The 20,270-nt window shown below is 37.6% G+C and overlaps 1 protein-coding gene across 3 annotated transcripts in view; it reads right to left on the reverse strand.

The window, feature by feature from the left end:
* INPP5F (inositol polyphosphate-5-phosphatase F) overlaps positions 1-20,270 on the reverse strand; it is a 94,275-nt gene that overhangs the window by 8,746 nt on the left and 65,259 nt on the right. For 2 of the 3 annotated variants that reach the window (XM_010859251.1, XM_010859253.1), the window contains exons 8-15: positions 19,532-19,711; positions 18,577-18,644; positions 12,784-12,908; positions 11,683-11,760; positions 10,658-10,778; positions 9,539-9,667; positions 5,373-5,490; positions 3,369-3,567 (exon numbers count right to left, since the gene is read on the reverse strand). In XM_010859251.1, the coding sequence (XP_010857553.1) occupies positions 3,369-3,567; positions 5,373-5,490; positions 9,539-9,667; positions 10,658-10,778; positions 11,683-11,760; positions 12,784-12,908; positions 18,577-18,644; positions 19,532-19,711 (1,018 nt within the window). The remainder of the gene's footprint in view (positions 1-3,368; positions 3,568-5,372; positions 5,491-9,538; positions 9,668-10,657; positions 10,779-11,682; positions 11,761-12,783; positions 12,909-18,576; positions 18,645-19,531; positions 19,712-20,270) is intronic. The other variant, XM_010859252.1, reaches the window with a different exon arrangement.

The following is a 20,270-nucleotide window of genomic DNA, read 5'->3' on the forward strand; positions in this document are numbered from 1 at the left end:
ACTAAGCGCCTGCCCGCACTGCCGCGCGCCTGAGAGAGGTTGCCGCGTGCCTCGTGAGTCCGCTAGTACGAGTACCAGTAGTCAGCTGCTCTCGGTGTAAGAAAAAGGGAGTCCGAGTTGGACCAAATAAGGAGGGGGCTTTGTGCAGATGCTGAAGGGCACCTGGACGGTCCCCGATTTCCTGTCACATTAAATATTCCCCCAGCCACAAGTGCACCACCCGGCGCTTAGGGGCTGTCACTCGAGTCAGCTCTGGCCGCGGGACGACCAGGAGGTCTGATCTGTGTACGCCAGCGGCTGTCTGTAGGGAATTAACTGAGCTGTGCTCCGGGGTTTAACATAAAAAGGCCCGAGGGTGGGTTCCAGATGGCTGGACAGTTCCAACTGGAGCCCTGGGAGATCAAGGAAAAGGGAAGGGCAGCCATTCTTGCTGCCTGCGCAATACTGAGCATTTGTAAACAGCTCGCCGTAACTTTTTCTGCCATGTTTAAAATTAAACAGGACCATAACTGCAGTGAAGTCAGTGAGGCACTGGTTTCTGGCGCAAAATTTATGGGGGTGCCAAAAAAAAAGCCTGACATCAACGAAAGTTTTTAATGCCGTATTTTTTAAAAGTCAAAATTAATGCAAACATACCATGATAAACAAAACATCCAACATGTCAAATAAAGATAGGATCCGACTCTGCAAACTGTCCAACCCCGTCTCATTTGCCTCACCCTAATCCCAGCTCCGTTCCTATAAAGCTTTATTGACAAAAACATGTGGCCCAACTTAACAACAAAAAAACAACCCAGTTTTTTAAATGAGCAAAGGATTTGAATAGACATTTTTCTGAGGAAGACATAAATATCCAACAAACCCAAGAAAAAATCTTCAACATCATTTGTCGTGAGGGAAATGCAAATCAAAACCGCAATGTGACAGTACTTCACATCCACTAGGATGATGACAATAAAAAAAATGGGGGAAAAAAGTGTGGGTGAGGACATGGAAAAACTGGAACCCTCCCACATTACTTGTGGAAATGTGAAATGGTGCAGCCACCAAAGAAAATAGTTCGGTGGTGTCTTGAAAGTTAAGCACAGTAGCCTGGCAATCTCCTCTCCTAGGTATATACACAAAAGAAAAATGGGTGTTCAAACAAAAACTTGTTTATAAGTATTCACAGCATCACTGTTTGCAACAGAAGAGCCAGAAGGTAGAAACATAAATGCCCAAAAGAAGAGTAAAAAAAGAAAACATGGTCTAGACATACAATGAAATACTATTCAGCCATGAAAAGGAGTGAAGTTCTGCTACATGGCACAATACCCATGAACCATGAAACATTATGCTAAGTGAATGAAGCCAGTCACAAAGGCCACATATTACATGATTACGTTTATATGAAGTGTCCAGAATGCACATATCCAGAGAGATAAAAGTAGATTAGTGGTTGTTTAGGGGGTGAGGCTGGGGATAGAGTACAAGGATTCTCTTTGTGGTGATAAAAATGTTCTAAAACTGACCAAAATGATAGTCTTACAATACTGAGCATATTCTAAAACCCACCCAATTATATACTTAAAATGGATGAAATGTATGCTATAAGAATTACATCTCAGTAAAGATATTTTGGGGCTTTCTGGGTGGCAGCAGTGGTAAAGAACCCCCCTGCCACTGCAGGAGACATAAGAGACACAAGTTCAATCCCCGGGTCAGGAAGATCCCCTGGAGGAGGGCATGGCAAACCACCCTAGTATTCTTGCCTGGAGAATCCCATGGACAGAGGAGCCTGGCAGGCTACAGTCCACGGGGTCGCAGAGTCAGACATGACTGAAGCAACTTCACACACATACACATGTTTTTAAAAACCATACGTGCAGCTGGAGGCAGACAGGTGCAATCTGCTGCACCCCCAAGCCTGAGGGACTGAGGCCATCACACGCTGTCCAGGATCTGAGCCTGCAAAGCCACTCCCAGAGCTACTCTTGCTGTCCTCAACCAGGGGGTACCTGTTCTGGGTCCACACCTCTGGCTCAGTAGACAGACTGTACAAAGGCTCTCTAGCAACCTCAGATAGCCCAACGGCAGGTTTCCAAACATCTCCCTTCAAGAGAAAAGGAAAGCTATCCACCATCCAGAAAATCTTTAAGCCTTGCAAATGATAAATACCAGTAGCAAATTTAAAGAAATTTTAGCAGTAATAGAAAGGATGATAACCACAAAGCATCTCTCATAAGAAGGACAGCTCTTAAAGAACTAATCAAAATGGCAATATAGGGACTTCCCTGGTAGTCTAGTGGTTACAAATCTGCTTTGCATTGTGGAGAATACAGGTTCGATCCCTGGTCAGGCAACTAAGCCCTCACTCTACAACTAGAGAGTCCACGTGCTACAACAAAAGCTCCCATGTGACACAATGAAGAACCCATGTGTGGCAACTAAGGCCCAAGGCAGCCTGATAAATATCCGACAACAACAACAAAAAAGATGGAGGCATATAATTAACTCTGGAAATCCAAATGGGCAGAAAACCTCATCTCTTATGGATCCCAAAATTGCATCCATACATACAGTACTGACTATCAAAGTGAAATAATCCATGAACTTGAAATCATGGAAGGACTCCTTATGAACCTACGGTCAGTATCGTTTTTTATTCATTATCATATATGTAAATACTCCCTTGCATTCTGTTGTTCTTGCAAGCTTGTTTTATGCCCCTTTTATTAAAAAACATATGAAATGTAAAAGAAGATAAAATCTAAATAGAGCCTTTTACTCTTAAAGCTTGGTTTAGAATTTTCTGAAGTGTTTCTGATTCATAATATTGAAAATTATAATTTTAGATTTTAGCCTGAAAGCAAGCAATCTGGTGGATAAATTTGGATCCTGCCATTCAGCTGATATTTTAAAGAACCACTTGAAAGTGGATGGTTTTTGTTTAAAAAAGAATGTTGAGTATTAGTTGGCCTATTTATTTTATGAAAGACCAGGACCACTTAACAACCCATCAAGGTAACTAGCATCATTAAACCTCCTGGTGCACGTGGTTCTGTGCATTAATACAATAAACCTAGCTTCTGGGGCATGGGTTGGGGCTGGGGGCAGGGGAGGACCCATGAAACAAGCTTTGAATTATAGTTTCACAATTTGGGTTTTATCATATTTTACCTCATTACTGAGTTTTTCGTGCCCCTTTAATTTTACAGCCGAAGTTGAATGCCTTGTCAGCTTGCCTTAGTACCAGCCATGTATTTGAGAACTGCCATGCACTTTGCATCCATGCCCCACAGCTTTATGGACAACTGCTAGCAATAATTAGGACGGCTTAACATCAGAAATTTAAGCACATTAGTCACCAGGACATCACTCCAACTTACCTGGGGTCGCAGTCAATAAGGGCCCAGCCACCATGGAACTTTTCGTTATCAGGCAGTAGTAACTTCATGTAACTCTGTAAGAGTTGGCTAATTAGTTCCTGGTGGCTTCTCTGATTTTCCTTATGCAAAGCTTCATGCTCTTTTTCCTTGGTAAATATGGAATAAAGATCTTCTGTCACTGGAATGCCTTGCATCAAATCTAGAGTAGAAAGTATTGATATCTATCATCTTCTTAGTTTACTAATACATTTTTTTAAAAGCAAAAGAGAATACAAGGCCTAAAACAGTAAGACTCCCATTTTTAAAAACAGGCATAAATCTTTGTGACCTTGGACTAGGCATGTTTTTTTGTTTTTTTTTTTTCCCATATGGAACTAAAGTCACAAGCAACAAAAAGACAAACTGGACACCATCAAAATCAGAACCTTTTGTGTTTCAAAGGAAAATGCCATGAAAGTTAAAAGGCAACCCATAGAGTAGAAGTGAATATTTAAAAATCATCTATAAGGGACCTGTATCCACGAATATATAAAGAATTCCTGAAAGTGAAAGTTAGTTGCAGTCATGTCTGACTCTCTGCGATCCCAGGGACTGTAGCCCATCAGGCTCCTCTGTCCATGGGATTCTCCAGGCAAGATAACTGGAGTGGGTTGCCATTTCCTTCTCCAGGGGATCTTCCCCACCCAGGGATCGAACCCAGGTCTCTTGCATTGCAGGCAGATTCTTTACCAACTGAGCTACTAGGAAAGCCCTACAACTCAATAATAAAAGAATTATTATTAATTATTATCAATAATAAAAGAATTCCTACAACTCAATAATAAAAAGACAAATAAGCCAATTTTCAATTGAGCAAAGAAACTGAACAGACAAGTTAACTTCTTCCTGGTGTAGGATGCAGCTCAAGGCTTACTAACAAAATCCTTGTAATCCCACTCCTTACACGCATTTGGGACAGTGAGACTTCTGGGAGAGAATTGCCAGCCACTGGCCTTTTATGGAGAAGCAGTGAACCCAGACTGCTACTAGCCCGTCTCTATCAAACTTGGAAGAGATTTAGCTTCAGGGTTAGGATGAAGCTGATATTTTTGATGGTCAAAATGAGAAAGGAACAGAATCTGGGTCCTCAGTGACCTAACTGAATTGCTAGATCAACCAACAGAAAAAAATGTATCAATTTTTCCTTTAAAAAACTGCTAAAATCCAATTTTCCTATCAGTACATACCATATCTGTGGCAAATGAACCAAACTTAATTACATCAGACTTCTCAAATTCCTAAATTGCCTATGTGTGGGCCCTACTATTTCATATATAATAAATAATCAGGTTAAGAAAATAGGATTTTAAAAATATTCCTAGAGACCATATGACAATGTTGTGTTTGGTTCTAATCCAGAATACTCTACATTTACATTAATCCTAAAAGGTAATACTTGCATGGAAATTAAATTTAAAGTCACATTAAAAAAAAATATGCTGTGGGATGAATGCCACTGGGCAATTCACCCTCCATTTTTTCTCTTAAATAATGATAAGAATTGGTTAGGATAGTCTGATATCCTAACACCCTGTTAAATCATGCTTATAAGGAAGGATAGTGTATTTGTCCACAGCAAGAACACATGATAAACATCAGACAAAGAAAGAAAATCATTTTGTTTTATCTCTCAGGCTTGAGTAATAGGAAAACAGAATATTGAGTTTTTACTTGATGAGGTTTTAGGGCACCATATTCCATAATCCAGGAGCCTCAACCTTGCCTTCTGTTACATAAATAACAAACTGACAAATATGTAAGAAAGTGAGCAGTTTCTTTTGCTGCTCCAAGCCTAAAAAATTTGTCAGATTCTAATCTTGTAAAAATTTGATTTATTGGGTAAGATGTTCAATGTAGAAACACAAGTGTATTATAAAACATATGGATTATGTTAATGAAGTTGGTTACTGTAAAATGTTAGTCACAGAAAGTATAACAAATTTTAAAGACATCTGTGTTCCTTACCTATAACAGCTTGCCTGTAAGCATCCTTAAATCGATTCAGGTAATACCTATTTGCCGAGTTAACACCATCTTTCATAACTCCTGCTAACTTCCTTTCTCCTGTCCTTGTAAAGTCACCCTGTCAATAAAAAAGTCACTTTGACACCAAACACAAAAATGTTCCTGAAGTCAGTAGGCTTTTGATTCAAGACTGGAATTCTACAGGCTTTTACAATTTCTAAATAATGTAATTAAAATATCTACTAGTATTTGACCCAGATCCAAGCATGTCAAATAACTAAACACGCTATTGGTGTTATCCACCTTCACAGTTAGATGGTGCTTTAAGGTAAAGCCATTCTTGGCAGTCTGTAGAATATCTAGAACTTATAGGTCAAAACTTATATATAACACAACAAAAAGATTTTCAAGCCTCCAATTGGTATGATATTCAAAACAAACAAATATCTGATGTGGGAAAATGTGGACAGTTCCCTAGAGCTTATTACAACCGTATTTAACCTGTGTATGTGGTTGTGTGTATATACAGACAGAGCAGAGGTTTCCATACCTTGCTGCACATTATAATCCCTGTAGAATGATCCAGTGAAGATTTAATTGTTTTGTTTCTCTTGGTTTTCACAACAAAGATGTCAGAGCAAGTCCCTAGAGAGGTAGGGAAAGCACAGTCTCTTTTTTCCCCCATCCCAATCCCACTATTTTCATCCAAGGCAATCTTAGAAATAGGCCCTATCCTAAAATTGACAATTTAGGAAGAACATGTTGCCAATTAGGTCATTCACAGAAAATATTAATTTAGCAACAGGAATCTATTATGGAAAAGAGAGACATGAATGCTGCATCCAAAGAAGTTTAATATCAATGGAAAAAAGTATTCCTCTTTGTCCAGCTTTGTATAATTAAAAAGTACCCCTGCATAAGTTTAAGGTGTACAATATGATATTTTGTGTGTGTATATAGTATTGTTAATTATAGTCACCATGCTGTACTTTAGATCCCCAGAACTTAGAAGTGAAAGTTTGTACTCTGACCAGTCTCTCCCCATTTACCCCATCCTCTGGTAACCATCAGTCTCAGTGTTTCTGTGAGTCTGACTTTTTAAAATTCCACATACAAGTGAGATCATGCATTATTTTTATTTATTTTGGCTATGCTGTGTCTTCATTGCTGCACGCAGGCTTTCTAGAGTTTCTGTGCAGACTTCCCTTGTTGTAGAGCATGGGCTCCAGGGGCCAGTGTCAGTAGTTGAGGCACACGGGCTTAGATGCTTCATGGCCTGTGGGATTTTCCTGGACCAAGAATTGAACCCATGTCCCTTGCATTGACTGGCAGGCAGATTCTTAACCACTGGACCACCAGGGAAGTTCAGAGATCATGCATTACTTACTTGTCTTTCTCTGTTTGCCTGATTTCACTTTTTCACTTAACATAATACCCTCAAGGTTCATCCATGTTGCTAAAAATGTCAGGATTTCCTTCTTTTAAATAAATAAACTACGTATTTATTTCTGGCTGCGCTAGGTCTACATTGCTGTGTGCAGGCTTCCTGTTGCAGTGGCTTCTCTTGTTGTGGAGCATGGGCTCTAGGCACCTGGGCTTCAGTAGATGCGATTCACAGGCTCTACCGAGTGGGTTCTGGAGTTGTGGCAAATGGGCTTGGTTCCTCCTTGGCAGGTGGGATCTTCTTGGACCAGGATCAAACTTGTATGCTTTGCACTGGCAAGCAGACTCCCTACCACTGGACCGCGAGAGAAATCCCAGGACTTTCTTCCTTTTATGACTGAATATTCCATTTTATATATATATATATAAAACTTTGTATGGCTGCTTCCCTTGTCAACATATTCTTTAGCCATTCATTTGGCATCAGACACTTAGGTTCTTCCCAGATCTTGACTACTATGAATAATGCTACAATGAACACAAAAGTACAGGTATTTCTTCCAGATATTGATGTCATTTTCTCTGGATACATATTTATAAAATAGGGTTGCTGGATCATATGGTAGTTCCATTTTTAATGTTTTGAGGAACTTCCTTACCATTTCCCATAATGGCTTTGCCAATTCACATTCCCACCAACAATGCACAAGGGTGAGCTTTTCTGCCAACCTTGTTATCTCGTGTCTTTTAGATAACAGCCATCCCAACAGGTGATAGCTCATTGTGGTTTTGATTTGCATTTCCCTGAGGACTGCTGACATTGAGCACCTTTTTATGTACCTGCTGGCCATTTGTATATCTTCTTTGGAAAAATGTTCAAATCCTTTGCCCATTTTAAAATCAGTTTTTTTTTTTTTTGCTATTGAGTGGCATTACTTCTTTACATATTTTGGATATTAACCCTTTCTCAGACATATGGTTTGCAAATATTTTCCCCCATTCCATGAGCTGTCTTTTCATTCTGTTGATTACTTATTTTGCTATGCAAAACATTTTTCGTTTGATGCTGTCCCACTTGTTTATTTTCACTTTTCTTCTTGTGCTTTTGGTGTCAGTCAAAAAAATTATTGCTAAGACCAATGTCATGAAATGTTTTCCTATGTTTTCTTGTAGGAGTAAAGTTTCAGGTCTTACATTTAAGTCTTTAACCTATTTCAATTCAATTTTTGTGAATGGTGTCCAGTTTAATTATTGTGCATGTGAATATTTCAGTTTCCCAACAGCATTTAGTGAAGAGACTATCATTTCCCTATTGACTATTCTTGGCTCCCTTGTCAAATTACCAGTTGACTGTACACATGCAGGTTTATTTCTGGGCTCTCGGTTCTATTCCATTGGTCTCTGTGCCTGTTTTTACGCCAGTACTATACTGTGTTGATTACTACAACTTGGCAATATAGTTTGAAATCAGAAGTAGGATGCATCCAGTTTTGTTCTTTCTCAAGACTGCTTTGGCTGTTAGGGGTCTTATGTGTTGCCAAATGAATTTTAGTACTGTTTTTTCTATTCTAGTAGAAAATGCCAATGGAATTTTGATAGATTACACTGAATCTGAAGACAGCTTTGGGTAATATTTTAATACTAATTTTTCTAAGCCATCAACCTGGGCTATCTTCCACTTATTTGTGCTTTCAATTTCTTTTATCAAGGTCTTAGTTTTTAGTGTACAGATCTTTTACCTTCTTGTTTAAATTTATTCCTTAGTATTTTATTGTTTTTGATGCTATTATAAATGGGATTGTTTTATTTCTTTTTTAGATAATCTCTATTAGTATATAGAAATAACCGATTTTCATAGGTTGATTTTGTATCCTGCAACTTCACTGAATTAACTTATTAGTTCTAACAGTTTTCTAATGGAGTCTTTAGGATTTTATTCAGAATTTGTTATAACAAATATTCTGGGGTGAACTATTTACCTTGAAGGAAAATAACTATAAACCTAATTTAAACTAATTCAACCACTTCCTATTGCCAAGAGACGGAGTATCTAGTAACCAGTGACTGTATTTTACATTTACATTAAATTCTGTGAAGATCAGCTTGGTAGGATCCTCAAAGGACTTTATGTAAAACAATCACAAAAAGATAATAAAATATTTCTTCACCATTTACTGTGTGTCAGGGAACAATCTAAGCTCTAACGTATTAGCTCGTATAATCCCACACCACTTTTTTTGAAGTGGGCCTAGAATTATTCCTGTTTTATAAAAGAAGAGACAGGCACAGAGAATTTAAGTGACTTGCCCACAGTCACAGAGCTAGCAAGAGGCAGGGTTGGGATTCAAAATTAGAGGAGGCAAATTATACTAGGGATCCAAATTGCACCAAGCGACACGTTTTATTTTGTCTATATAAAGTTTTAAAAACAAGCTATTACATATAAAATTGTAGATTTCCAAACTCCCTTGAAAACTGGGAGCTCCGGCAACACTGGGCCTCTAGCCCCATTAGGAAGTAGCAGAGCAGCACCTTCCTGAGTCATCGTATGCTCTTTCTCAGGTACACATCGCCCATCTCTCCCTTTAAGCTAACGAGTGGCCAGTTCAAGTCACACGACTTGGTACCTGCAGGAATTTGGAAGTGTGACCCCTGCCTTACCCAAACATTCCAGAGTCAACTATGTAGACCTACCATCTGAAACCCACATGCTTTTTTCTCAAAAACCAAGTTGGTTTTAAACCACACCCTGCGTCCCCCAGATGCTGGCTATAGACACTTACCTTCAGAGCAGCTGTCCCAGCATACTGTCTGCTAATGGAGTCACCATTGTTGGCCCACATTATCTGATAAATCCGATTGCATTTCACTGGTAATGGCTGCTCCGGGGGCATCACACCTAATTTTTTCAGCTAAAATGAATGCATTGGTAGATTAACTGCAGATAAGCCAGGAAACCATAGTATAAAACATATACTGCAGAGAAAAGGAAGCATATGCACGTACAATTTAGGACCCTTCAAGAAATGTTTGCAGACTTTTTTCAAAGTTAAGTACCACTTGAGAGAGAGCTTTATGAACTGCTACATCTGAATAAATAGAATAAAACATTCATACTGTTCTGGTGTCATTTTTAATGTATATACTCATACTATTTTATCTTTCTTTTAAATTTGGCTACGAAGTAAAGCTATCAAAAAAATCATATAGAAACAACAATAACATAAATAGTAGCACAGCAGTAAGTGCTCAGTAAAGGTTAAGTCTGGTGCCATATGCTAAGAGCTTTCTAAAATAAATGATCTTTTATTCCTCATAACAAGTCTATGCAATCAATACTCTTTAGTATGCTCATTTTTGGATGTATCCTTTTTAGTATCCTGTCTAAACTATCTAGACTATCCTGTCTAGACTATCCATTTTAGTACCCTCATTTATGGATGAAAAGAAAGAAGTTTGGAGAGGCTCAGTTTTTTGCATGGGGTCAAAACACCTAGTATGTGGTAGGGCCAGGGCTTCGTCACCAAAGCCTAGCTGCTTCAATGCAACAGTAGAAGACTTCCTCTAAGGACAGTCACAAGGCTCGATTCAGGAAAACAAAACAAAACACCATGCAAGGAATATCAACCTTAGGAATTCATTACCCAGGTGTTGGAAGGATGAAAGCTCTAAAAGGAGACACAGAGGTAAGAGATGTAATAACTACAGGAAACAGGTGCCACCAGGAGGGTTGGGGCACAAAGGGAAGAGGCTGGTTCTGTGATGCCAAAGGACCCAGAGCCCCAGAGAGGGTACTGATGATGGGAATATAACACAGGTGAACAAACTTGTCCCTTTTTCCTCCTTCAGCCTCACAGTCTTCTTAGAAATGAATATTTACAATCCAGTGGACTCCAAATTACCTGTTGTTCCATGACCACTCGTGCAATGGCAGCTTGGACCACATTGGTGCGATCCAGGCAGTCCATGCAATTAACTCGAAAAATCCCTTCTTGTTTACATATTACTCCAGCTTGATCAACCCTTTTCAAAAACAGTATAGAATTACTTTACAAAGGAAATACTTAAAAAGTTTTCAAAACCCACAATTCTTTACAGTATAATGATAACAACAGCAACATTGGTTATCTATTTGCTTGGAATATCATGTGGCAGGCATTACTGAGACCTTTGTAAACATTATTATTAATTTATACAACAACCTGACAAGGAAAATATTACCCTCATTTTGAAAAAAAAAACAATTGAGATGCAGAGTGACTTTCCTGAGTCACACAATTACTAGGCAGAGCTGACACAACCCCAGCTAGGCTTATCTACACATTCAAAACCAGAAGGCATTTTAAAACAACATCCTGTTCCCTGCTTTTTGACTTCAAGCAGAAATGCATCTAAATGAGCTTGTACAGACTAATTCACTCTACCACCCGGGGTGGAATCATGACGCTTGCCTCACTCATCTAATTCGTCTGGCCACCTGTGGCCTTAAAATCTAATCAAATGTTCTCTTCTGTCCTTTAAGCCAATTTCTCCTTCCTACTTCTCCCCCCTATAGTCTGAGAATTATCTTTCTTCTCCAGCAATTTTTAAATGTCTCAAAACTGAGACCAAATACCTCTAAGCGTTCCTTCCCATGTTAGGGACCAAGAAGAAATGTAGAGGACAGAGTATTAGAAGGAATTAAAGAACAGTCATAGAGCACTTTGCTCCATTTTGCTAATCATCTGACACCTTCTTCCTGTTCAAAGCTAACAATGCCTAACGACTAATACTTTTGAAAAGGAGAATAGGAATCTGGGGTTGAAACAAGAAAAACAAAAAGTCTTTTCCAGCCTGCTATTATTTTAACGCTTACTGGTACTAGACAAAAAACATATGATCTGATAGACCAAGAGTTTGTCAAACTGATTTCTTATGAAATACCTACCAACACCACTTCATGTCAAGAATAATGTCATGAATGGCATCTGTTAGTGTTTGGACATTCTCAAACTTCATTCCTCGGCTAAAATATATGCCAAAAGAAAGAAAAACATCTTTAAGAATATTTTTTAAGCTTAAGATATGATATCTAAGATTGCTTGGAAAAATTAAAATTATTACTGTAAATATGAGATTAATACTACTTTAAATTATATGGGAAATTATATAAATATTTACAAGTAATCTGCATTATGAAAGAAAATATGCTTAAGAATACACTGAAACACATCACAGTGGCTGGAAGCTTCTTTCCCCACCAAAGTTTTCAATACCTAGGTAAATGAACCAACACTAGAGCCAGGCTTATGACAAAAGAAATGTGCTTTCAGAATACACACAAGTTAAAATTACCATCAAAATGATCGTTGTTTTCCAGATAACTAGTGAACTTATCCCAAGGGAGAGCATTATTACTAACAGAGTGTGAAGACGAGCCAGCAGGATAAGTTTTAAGTAAGGGAATGCTATTACTCCTGCCAGGCTCAAACTCAAGCAGAAAGAAAAAGCTCCATTAATTAAGTGAAGGATAAAAGGAACTCTAAATCTTGAAGTCATTTTGGAACAAAAAGACTGAATATTTCAGGAAGAATTAACTTTTTTAGGCAAAATAAAACAAATATGGAAATGGAACTAAGAAATGATCGTCTTCTTTCTAACAATGAGAACAAGATTTCCTTCCCAATAAGAAAAGAGAAGAAAAACTAAGGTCTCTGTGGCAGCAACTACTACAAATACTGGACCTGATCAAAACTCATCTCAGGAAGCCATCTTTTTTTTTCTCTTTCTTTTTTTTAAATTATGAAAATATGATAACACATTTACAGGAGACTTGGAAAATACAGAACAAAGTTACATAGTTCTACTATACTTTACAATTCTTTTAAGTAGAGAAATTAAGATTTATATTTGGAGTTTCAATGTCAAACTCTCAAAAATTAATAGAATGAATAGACAGAAAAGTAGAAGGATACAGTTGACCTGAAAAGCACTATGAACCAATTTAACATAATTAAGATTTATACAATTTTTCAGGAAGCCATCTTACCAGTGCTCATGGAAATCAAATGAAACATAGGTGAGGTGTGAGTTGTTAAAGAGCAACACTTGTTTCAGGTAAGCATCACCAATTATTTTCTCTCTTCCTGCCTGGTCTACCAAATTAATAATAACCTGTGAGAGTGGGGGAAAAGAAAAAGTTCAGTTAATCAGATCTGAGACTCATGTTTTCACTGAATCTATTTAGAGTTATGTTTTAGAAATATTTTGTACCCAGACTTAGAAATTAATCCACTCAAGCATCAGTTTTTTCCCCTATAAAATTAGATTTTCATTTGTTACACTTTTTTAGGTTTATAAGAATTTACATCAATGGCAAGAATAATTTTACACATTATACATGTGCAATAACCTATTAGAATACATAATGAAAACAAGTTCCTTTATGATATTTTAAATCTCTAGAATAATTTTTAAAGAAATATACAAGACCTACATGTTAGACACTACAAAACGTTGCTGAAACACATAAAGGAAAACCTGAGTAAATGGAGAGAGACACCATGGTGCTGGATGGCAAGACTCAATACTGTAAAGATGTCAGGGCTCCCCGGGTTAATCTACACACTCAACAATTCCAGTCAAAATTCAAACAGGGTCTTTGTACAGACTTGGCAAGTTAATTCTAAAGTTTTTCTGGAAAAGTGAATAATATGGGGAAATTTGTGAAAAACAATAAAGAACTTGTCCCACTGAAGAGCAAAACATAGGTTAAATCTAGTGATTAAAACTATGGTATGTGTGCAGAAAAATGAACAACTCAACAGAACAAGACAGATGGCCAAGACAGACCTATGAACACTGAGGAATCTAAACTACAATGATATTATTCTCAGAGAATATGGACTATACTATACACAGACTGTACTGCAGATACTGTATATTACTATACTGTAATATACTATAGTAGCATACTATAAATGATATTGGGATAACTGTCTATTTACATGGGGGGACTTAAGTTAGCCCCTTCATTATATATAAAAGAAATTCTAGATGCATTAATGATCTAAATATTTTTTCTTCAAGTTATAAAAAAGCAAGAAGAATGTTGGCATGATTTTTCCCTAATTGTAGGATGTCACAGGACTTTCCAAGCATAATAAAAACCAGAGAGCATAAAGAAAAAGATGGACAGATGCGACAACATGAACATTTAAAACCTTTGTGTACCAAATGACAGTATAAGCAAACATTAAGAAAAACAGACGACTACCTAGGGGAATTATACCTGCAACACAAAACCATTAAAATACAGAGTGCTATAAATTCAGTAAGAAAATACAGGTAAAGGATTCAGAAGATATTCAGAAGAGAAAATAGACAAATAGCCAATATACATGAGATTTGCAACTTTGTTAATAATGATACATAAATTTTAAAACAGAAAATCAGTTTTAATCTATAGACAGGCAAAAACCGAATACTAAATATGAACAGCATGGTGAATATGTGGAGAAATGGGTACCGGCTCTCGCTGCTAAGAGTATAAACTGGAATGATCTTTTTGGAAGCAACTGAGTGGTGGGTATCAACCTAAAGTTAATCTAATGTGTGATCCCTTAGACTGCAAGGAGATCAAACCAGTCAATCGTAAAGGAAATCAGTCCTGAACATTCATTGGAAGGACTGATGCTGAAGCTCCAATACTCTGGCTGCCTGATACAAAGAACTGACTCATAGGAAAATACCCTGATGCTGGGAAAGACTGAAGACAGGAGGAGAAGGGGATGACAGAGGATGAGATGGTTTGATGGCATTACCAACTTGATGTACATGAGTTTGAGCAAGCTCCGGGAGTTGGTGATGGACAGGGACGCCTGGCATACTGCAGTCTATGGGGTCGCAAAGAGTCAGACACAACTGAGCGACTGAACTGAATGTTTGATCCAGCCACATCACTTCTAGAAATTTAGTCTATACAGCACACACATATTTTAAAACGTGTAAAAGGTGTTCTCTGGGGAATTTTAGAATAGCAAGCAGAAACTATATCCTAAAGGTCCACCAGTGGAGAAGTGGTTGAATAACAGCTATCAGCTACTATGTGAAAATAGTTGCAGAACAGTGTATATGGTATAGCTTATAGCCTTCTTTTGACTTAAATTTTGAATGCATATATATGCATATGTCAAGATGTTTCTTTGCTGCAAATAACAAATCCCTGACTCAAATCTCAGGACAGAGTCTGTTTTGAACCTCAGAAGTCTGGAGGTTGCATGATTCTGGAACTGCTTTATTCAGTAGTTACCAATACCAGCTCTTTTGTCTACCATCTTTCACATACTGACCAATCCTCAAGCTAATGAACTAGCCTGGTTAAAGTTGCAGCAGTTACCAGTCAAATCCAGACACAACCACCACAGAAGGACTGTGGGTTCCTGCATCTCTTTTTATTAGAGCAGGAAATCTTGCCTGGAGCCTCCCAACAGACTTCTCTTCACATCAGACCTCATTGGTCAAAGTGCCAAAAACATACATTGGCCCACACCTATACCAACCACAGGCAAGAGCAACAGTACTGACACCATGACTGAGTCAGACCAACCACAGGACTACCTCCCAGGACAATTACCCAAGAGATGAGGCTGGATAAAAGCATATCTTTGGGGTACCGTTAGAAAGGAACAGGTGACTGCTAATACCTACGCCCGTAAGTTTGATGTGTACAAACAGGTCGTGAAAGTCAGCAGGAAGCAGGAAGGGTGGTCAAGAGGTTATTTCTTCTACTTCCTTTACATACCTCAGTATTACTTCAATTTTTATAACAATTAGCTGTTACCACTGTAAGTAGGTGATACTACTTATTGGCTCTGTTGAGCTTAGTCGTGTCTGACTCTTAGCCCCATGGACTGTAGTCTGCCAAGCTCCCCTGTCCATGGGATTTTCCAGGCAAGAATACTGGAGTGTGTTGCCATTTCCTCCTCCAGGGGATTTTTTTGGAACTTGACTCAGAGATCAAACCCACATCTCTTGTGTCTCCTGCATTGGCAGGGGGTTCTTTACCACTAGAGCCTGCTGCTGCTGCTGCTGCTGCTGCTAAGTCGCTTCAGTCGTGTCCGACTCTGTGCGACCCCATAGATGGCAGCCCACCAGGCTCCTCCATCCCTAGGATTCTCCAGGCAAGAACACTGGAGTGGGTTGCCATTTCCTTCTCCAATGCATGAAAGTGAAAAGTGAAAGTGAAGTCGCTCAGTCGTGTCCTACTCTTAGCGACCCCATGGACTGCAGCCTACCAGGCTCCTCTGTCCATGGGATTCTCCAGGCAAGAGTACTGGAGTGGGGTGCCACTGCCTTCTCTGAGAGCCACCTGGGAAGCCCACAATACTACTTCTAACTACACATACTGCAAATACATGAAATTTTTTTCAGATTGTAAAAAATTCAAATGTGGATAAAGGTCACATCTTTCCTTACCTTTCCCTAAAGGTAACTCCTGCTACAAAGTTTGAAGTATACCCTTTCAGGCCACCTAAGCACGTCCCTAAAAAAATGTGTATGCCATATGTAGGTGAGAATACACGTATATATGGAAGAGAACTGCATATGTATAAACGGCAGTTTTGTTTTGTGGGATTTTTTAAGTGGTAACATGCCATATGCTGTTATATAGTTTTCCTCTCACTCTACTATATTATTTTAAGATATTTTCACATTAGTACACACAGATGCATCTCAGCATTTTTAACTATTTGTATTCAACACTTTAGACATGCTGTGCTTTATCCATTGAATGCCTAATGAACAATCAGGGTTTTTTTAATGCTGCAATAAAGAAGGTTTATACATGCCTCCTTGATTGAACACGTTTCTCTCAAGGAGATTTAAGTTTTTTGTTTAATTTGTATTAGAATTATCACTGCTCCACATCCTTGACAAAACTTGTATTTTCCATCTTTTTTATTTTAGTCATCCTAGTGTGTGAGCAGTGGTTTTAATTTGCATTTCCCCAATGATTAAGAAAGTGGAGTACCTTGTCCAGTTTATTGTACTTGGACTATCCTTTGTCAGGAAGAATCTGCTCAAGTCTTTTGTCCAGTTTTCTTTGGGTTGTACACCTTTTATGAATTTGAAGGCATTCTTAATGTACTCTAGATATAAGCCCTTTGTCATATATATGTCTTCTGCAACTTTCTGAATTGCCTTTCCATTCTCTTAATGGTGCTTTTTAATAATCAAGAATTTCTTTATTTTAGTAAAGTCAAATTACCAATTTTTCATTATGGTTGGTACTTTTAAAGTCTTATTTCATTTTAATAAATAATATACCACTTGTAGTGCTTTAATATTGAAAATATATGATAACTCAATAAAGTTTTAATAAAAATCAAAAATTTAGTAAAGTCTACTTTTTTATTACTGTTAGTTCTTTTAAAACCTTGTTTAAAAGATTTAAGGTCAAAAGATAGTCTAACAATATTTTCCTTTAAAAGGCTTATTGTTTAACCTTTAATATTTAGATCCATATCTATCTGGAACTGATTTCTGTATATGGCATGAAGGGCCAAAAACCAAATTACTATACTAACAGTACAAGAGTATTTTATTTTGATTGATAATACCATTCAAAAATGGCCACAGCAATTTATGCTCCTCCCAGCGAAGTGTTGCTGCTGTTCAGTTGCTAAATCATATTCAACTCTGCAACCCCATGGACTGCAGCATGCCAGGCTTCCCCGTCCTTCTCTAGCTCTCAGAGTTTGCTCAAATTCACGTCCACTGAGATGGTGACGTCATCCAACCATCTCATCCTCTCTTGCCCCCTTCTCCTCTTGCCCTTGATCTTTCCCAGCATCAGGGACTTTTGCAATGAGTCAGCTCTTCACATCAGTTGGCCAAAGTACTGGAGCTTCAGCATCCAGTAGTCCTTCTAATGAATATTCAGGACTGATTTCCTTTAGGATTGATTGGTTTGATCTCCACACAGCAATGTGTGGCAGTTCTCATTTCCCCAGTTACCTGCCTTTATTTCTTCTTTTCACACTTTATATAATTTTTTCCAATGTGAGGATTTCCTTTTTATTTCCCTGCTGGGACTATCTTTGGGACTGCAAAACATTTATATATTAATTTTGCAAGAACTGAAGTCTATTCAATATTGAGTCTTTCCATCCAGGAACATGGTATTGTCTCTCTGTTTATTCAGGTTTTCTTCTATGTTCTCCAGTAGACTTTCCTTCCCAACAAACCCCTCCCCTCATATATATGCTATCTTTTTTGTATGTTCAATAGATTTTATGCTATTTCTTCCTATTTGTGCTATGGTTATAAAAATGCATCCCATGGCATTATAGCTTCAGACTGGTCACTGCTAATAGATAAGAAGAGTCACTGATTATTTTATATTAATCTATATGAAATCTGGTCATCTTATTGAAATTGTATTTCACCCAACAGTTCTCAAATGATTTTGGTTTATATGTTCACATATCTACATATTGACTGTATGAATACATAAGAAAGGTGTGCAAAGAAAAAAAGATACTGAAGGTTATTTCTAATTGTTACCTCAAAGAGGTGGACCTGAAAGATGCCTTTCATATCTTACTCTAGACATATCTCAGATTGTGATAACTGATAGTAGACTAATCTCATCTAAAACAGTTTAAAGTAGCTGACTTAATAATTGTTAAAGAATACTCTTAGCTTATGTGTTTCTTAACGTCATGACAAATGCCATTTTACTTAATTATGAGCCGTATGTCGTTATCTTCAAATTTAAACAGATGTACAACCATTTCTAAAAATATGAAGGAACACATTACTACAGATGAAATCCCACCTGTTTTTTGTAAATTTTCAGTTGTTCTTCGAAATGGGCACAGAAATAGGGAACCGTGTCCTTTTCACCTATGAAAAAGTGATACAAAATCTATTTTTCCTTCCCATGTTTAAGACAGAGTTTAGTGTCTATTTCATCTTTACTCTTACTTTAAACACTGACAGCCCAAATGTAACCAAGATTGTCTAAAACTAGTATTTTTAAATGAAGTGCTAAGCTAAAGATTTGATTTCTCTTTTTCCCCCAATTAGACTAAACTGAAACATACTGAAGATGTCAACTATGAAACTGTGGCCTTTAATCTATATATTCAACCAACTTGTCAGAAAAGGTTTCATGTGGTTTATAATAAATTAATAAAAACCCCTTAAAGCAAGGATATTAAAAATTAAAGTTTACTGAAGTCTCACAAATATGAATTAAGTTTTGAGTGAACAATATTCTGTAAACAATTTTAAAATCAGCCCCTTTGAGTAATCTAATTATATTAATATGATTTAGCTATTCCGGTTAAAATACTTGAAGAAATTAAATCCTTAATATTTCAAACAACAAACCTTTCACAGCAAACATCTGAAAAGAGATTTTACTTATTCCATGAAGACACTGTCTCGTTAAGGTATTTCCTGCTTCTACACATACTGGCTATATTTACACTTTTCCAAAATTAAGCACTGTAGTAAAGTATTCTTCAAAGAAACAACAAATTAAAATCTGTGAAATAAGCTATGCGATGCTCTACTTTGCAATTTTTTATTGTTAATTACTTAAATTGTCAGCAACCACTACTATTAATGCTTTTAAGATTATTGTATCACTATTAAATCTCAGTGTACCAGCTACCATCTTAAATGAACTATCTGGCAAAATAAATCCAAACCTATGAAGTATCTAGGATTTTAAAAACATCTCCTCTGAAATCATCATTTGCAAACCAAATAACCGACAGGCTTACTTCTGTCCAGCCGAGGTCTTGGATTATATCTATACCCAACCTGGCTCCAGAAGACAGGCACAGAGCCTCGTGTCTGAATAAATGACAGAGTGTGATTATGCACATGAATTAACTGCTCAGTCTCCACATAATTTGCAACATTTCCATTTTTATCCACTCCTCTTCGCTTATAACGCATTCCTAAAAAAAAAATTAAAACAGCAAAAATTTTAAAAATTAGTCTGGTTTGGGGGAGAATGGATACATGTACATGCATGACCAAGCCCCTTCACTGTTCACCTGAAACTATCACAATACTGTTAATTGGCTACAGCCCGATACCAAATCAAAAGTTTTTTAAAAAATTTAATGGAGTATTACTCAGCCATTAAAAAGAATACATTTGAATCAGTTCTAATGAGGTGGATGAAACTGGAGCCTATTATACAGAGTGAAGTAAGCCAGAAGGAAAAACATCAATACAGTATACTAACGCATATATATGGAATTTAGAAAGATGGTAACAATAACCCGGTGTACGAGACAGCAAAAGAGACACTGATGTATAGAACAGTCTTATGGACTCTGTGGAAGAGGGAGAGGGTGGGAAGATTTGGGAGAATGACATTGAAACATGTAAAATATCATGTAAGAAATGAGTTGCCAGTCCAGGTTCGATGCACGATACTGGATGCTTGGGGCTAGTGCACTGGGACGACCCAGAGGGATGGTATGGGGAGGGAGGAGGGAGGAGGGTTCA

The sequence above is a fragment of the Bison bison genome, unplaced genomic scaffold (assembly GCF_000754665.1).
Source record: "Bison bison bison isolate TAMUID 2011002044 unplaced genomic scaffold, Bison_UMD1.0 scf7180017864456, whole genome shotgun sequence".
NCBI lineage: Eukaryota > Metazoa > Chordata > Mammalia > Artiodactyla > Bovidae > Bison > Bison bison.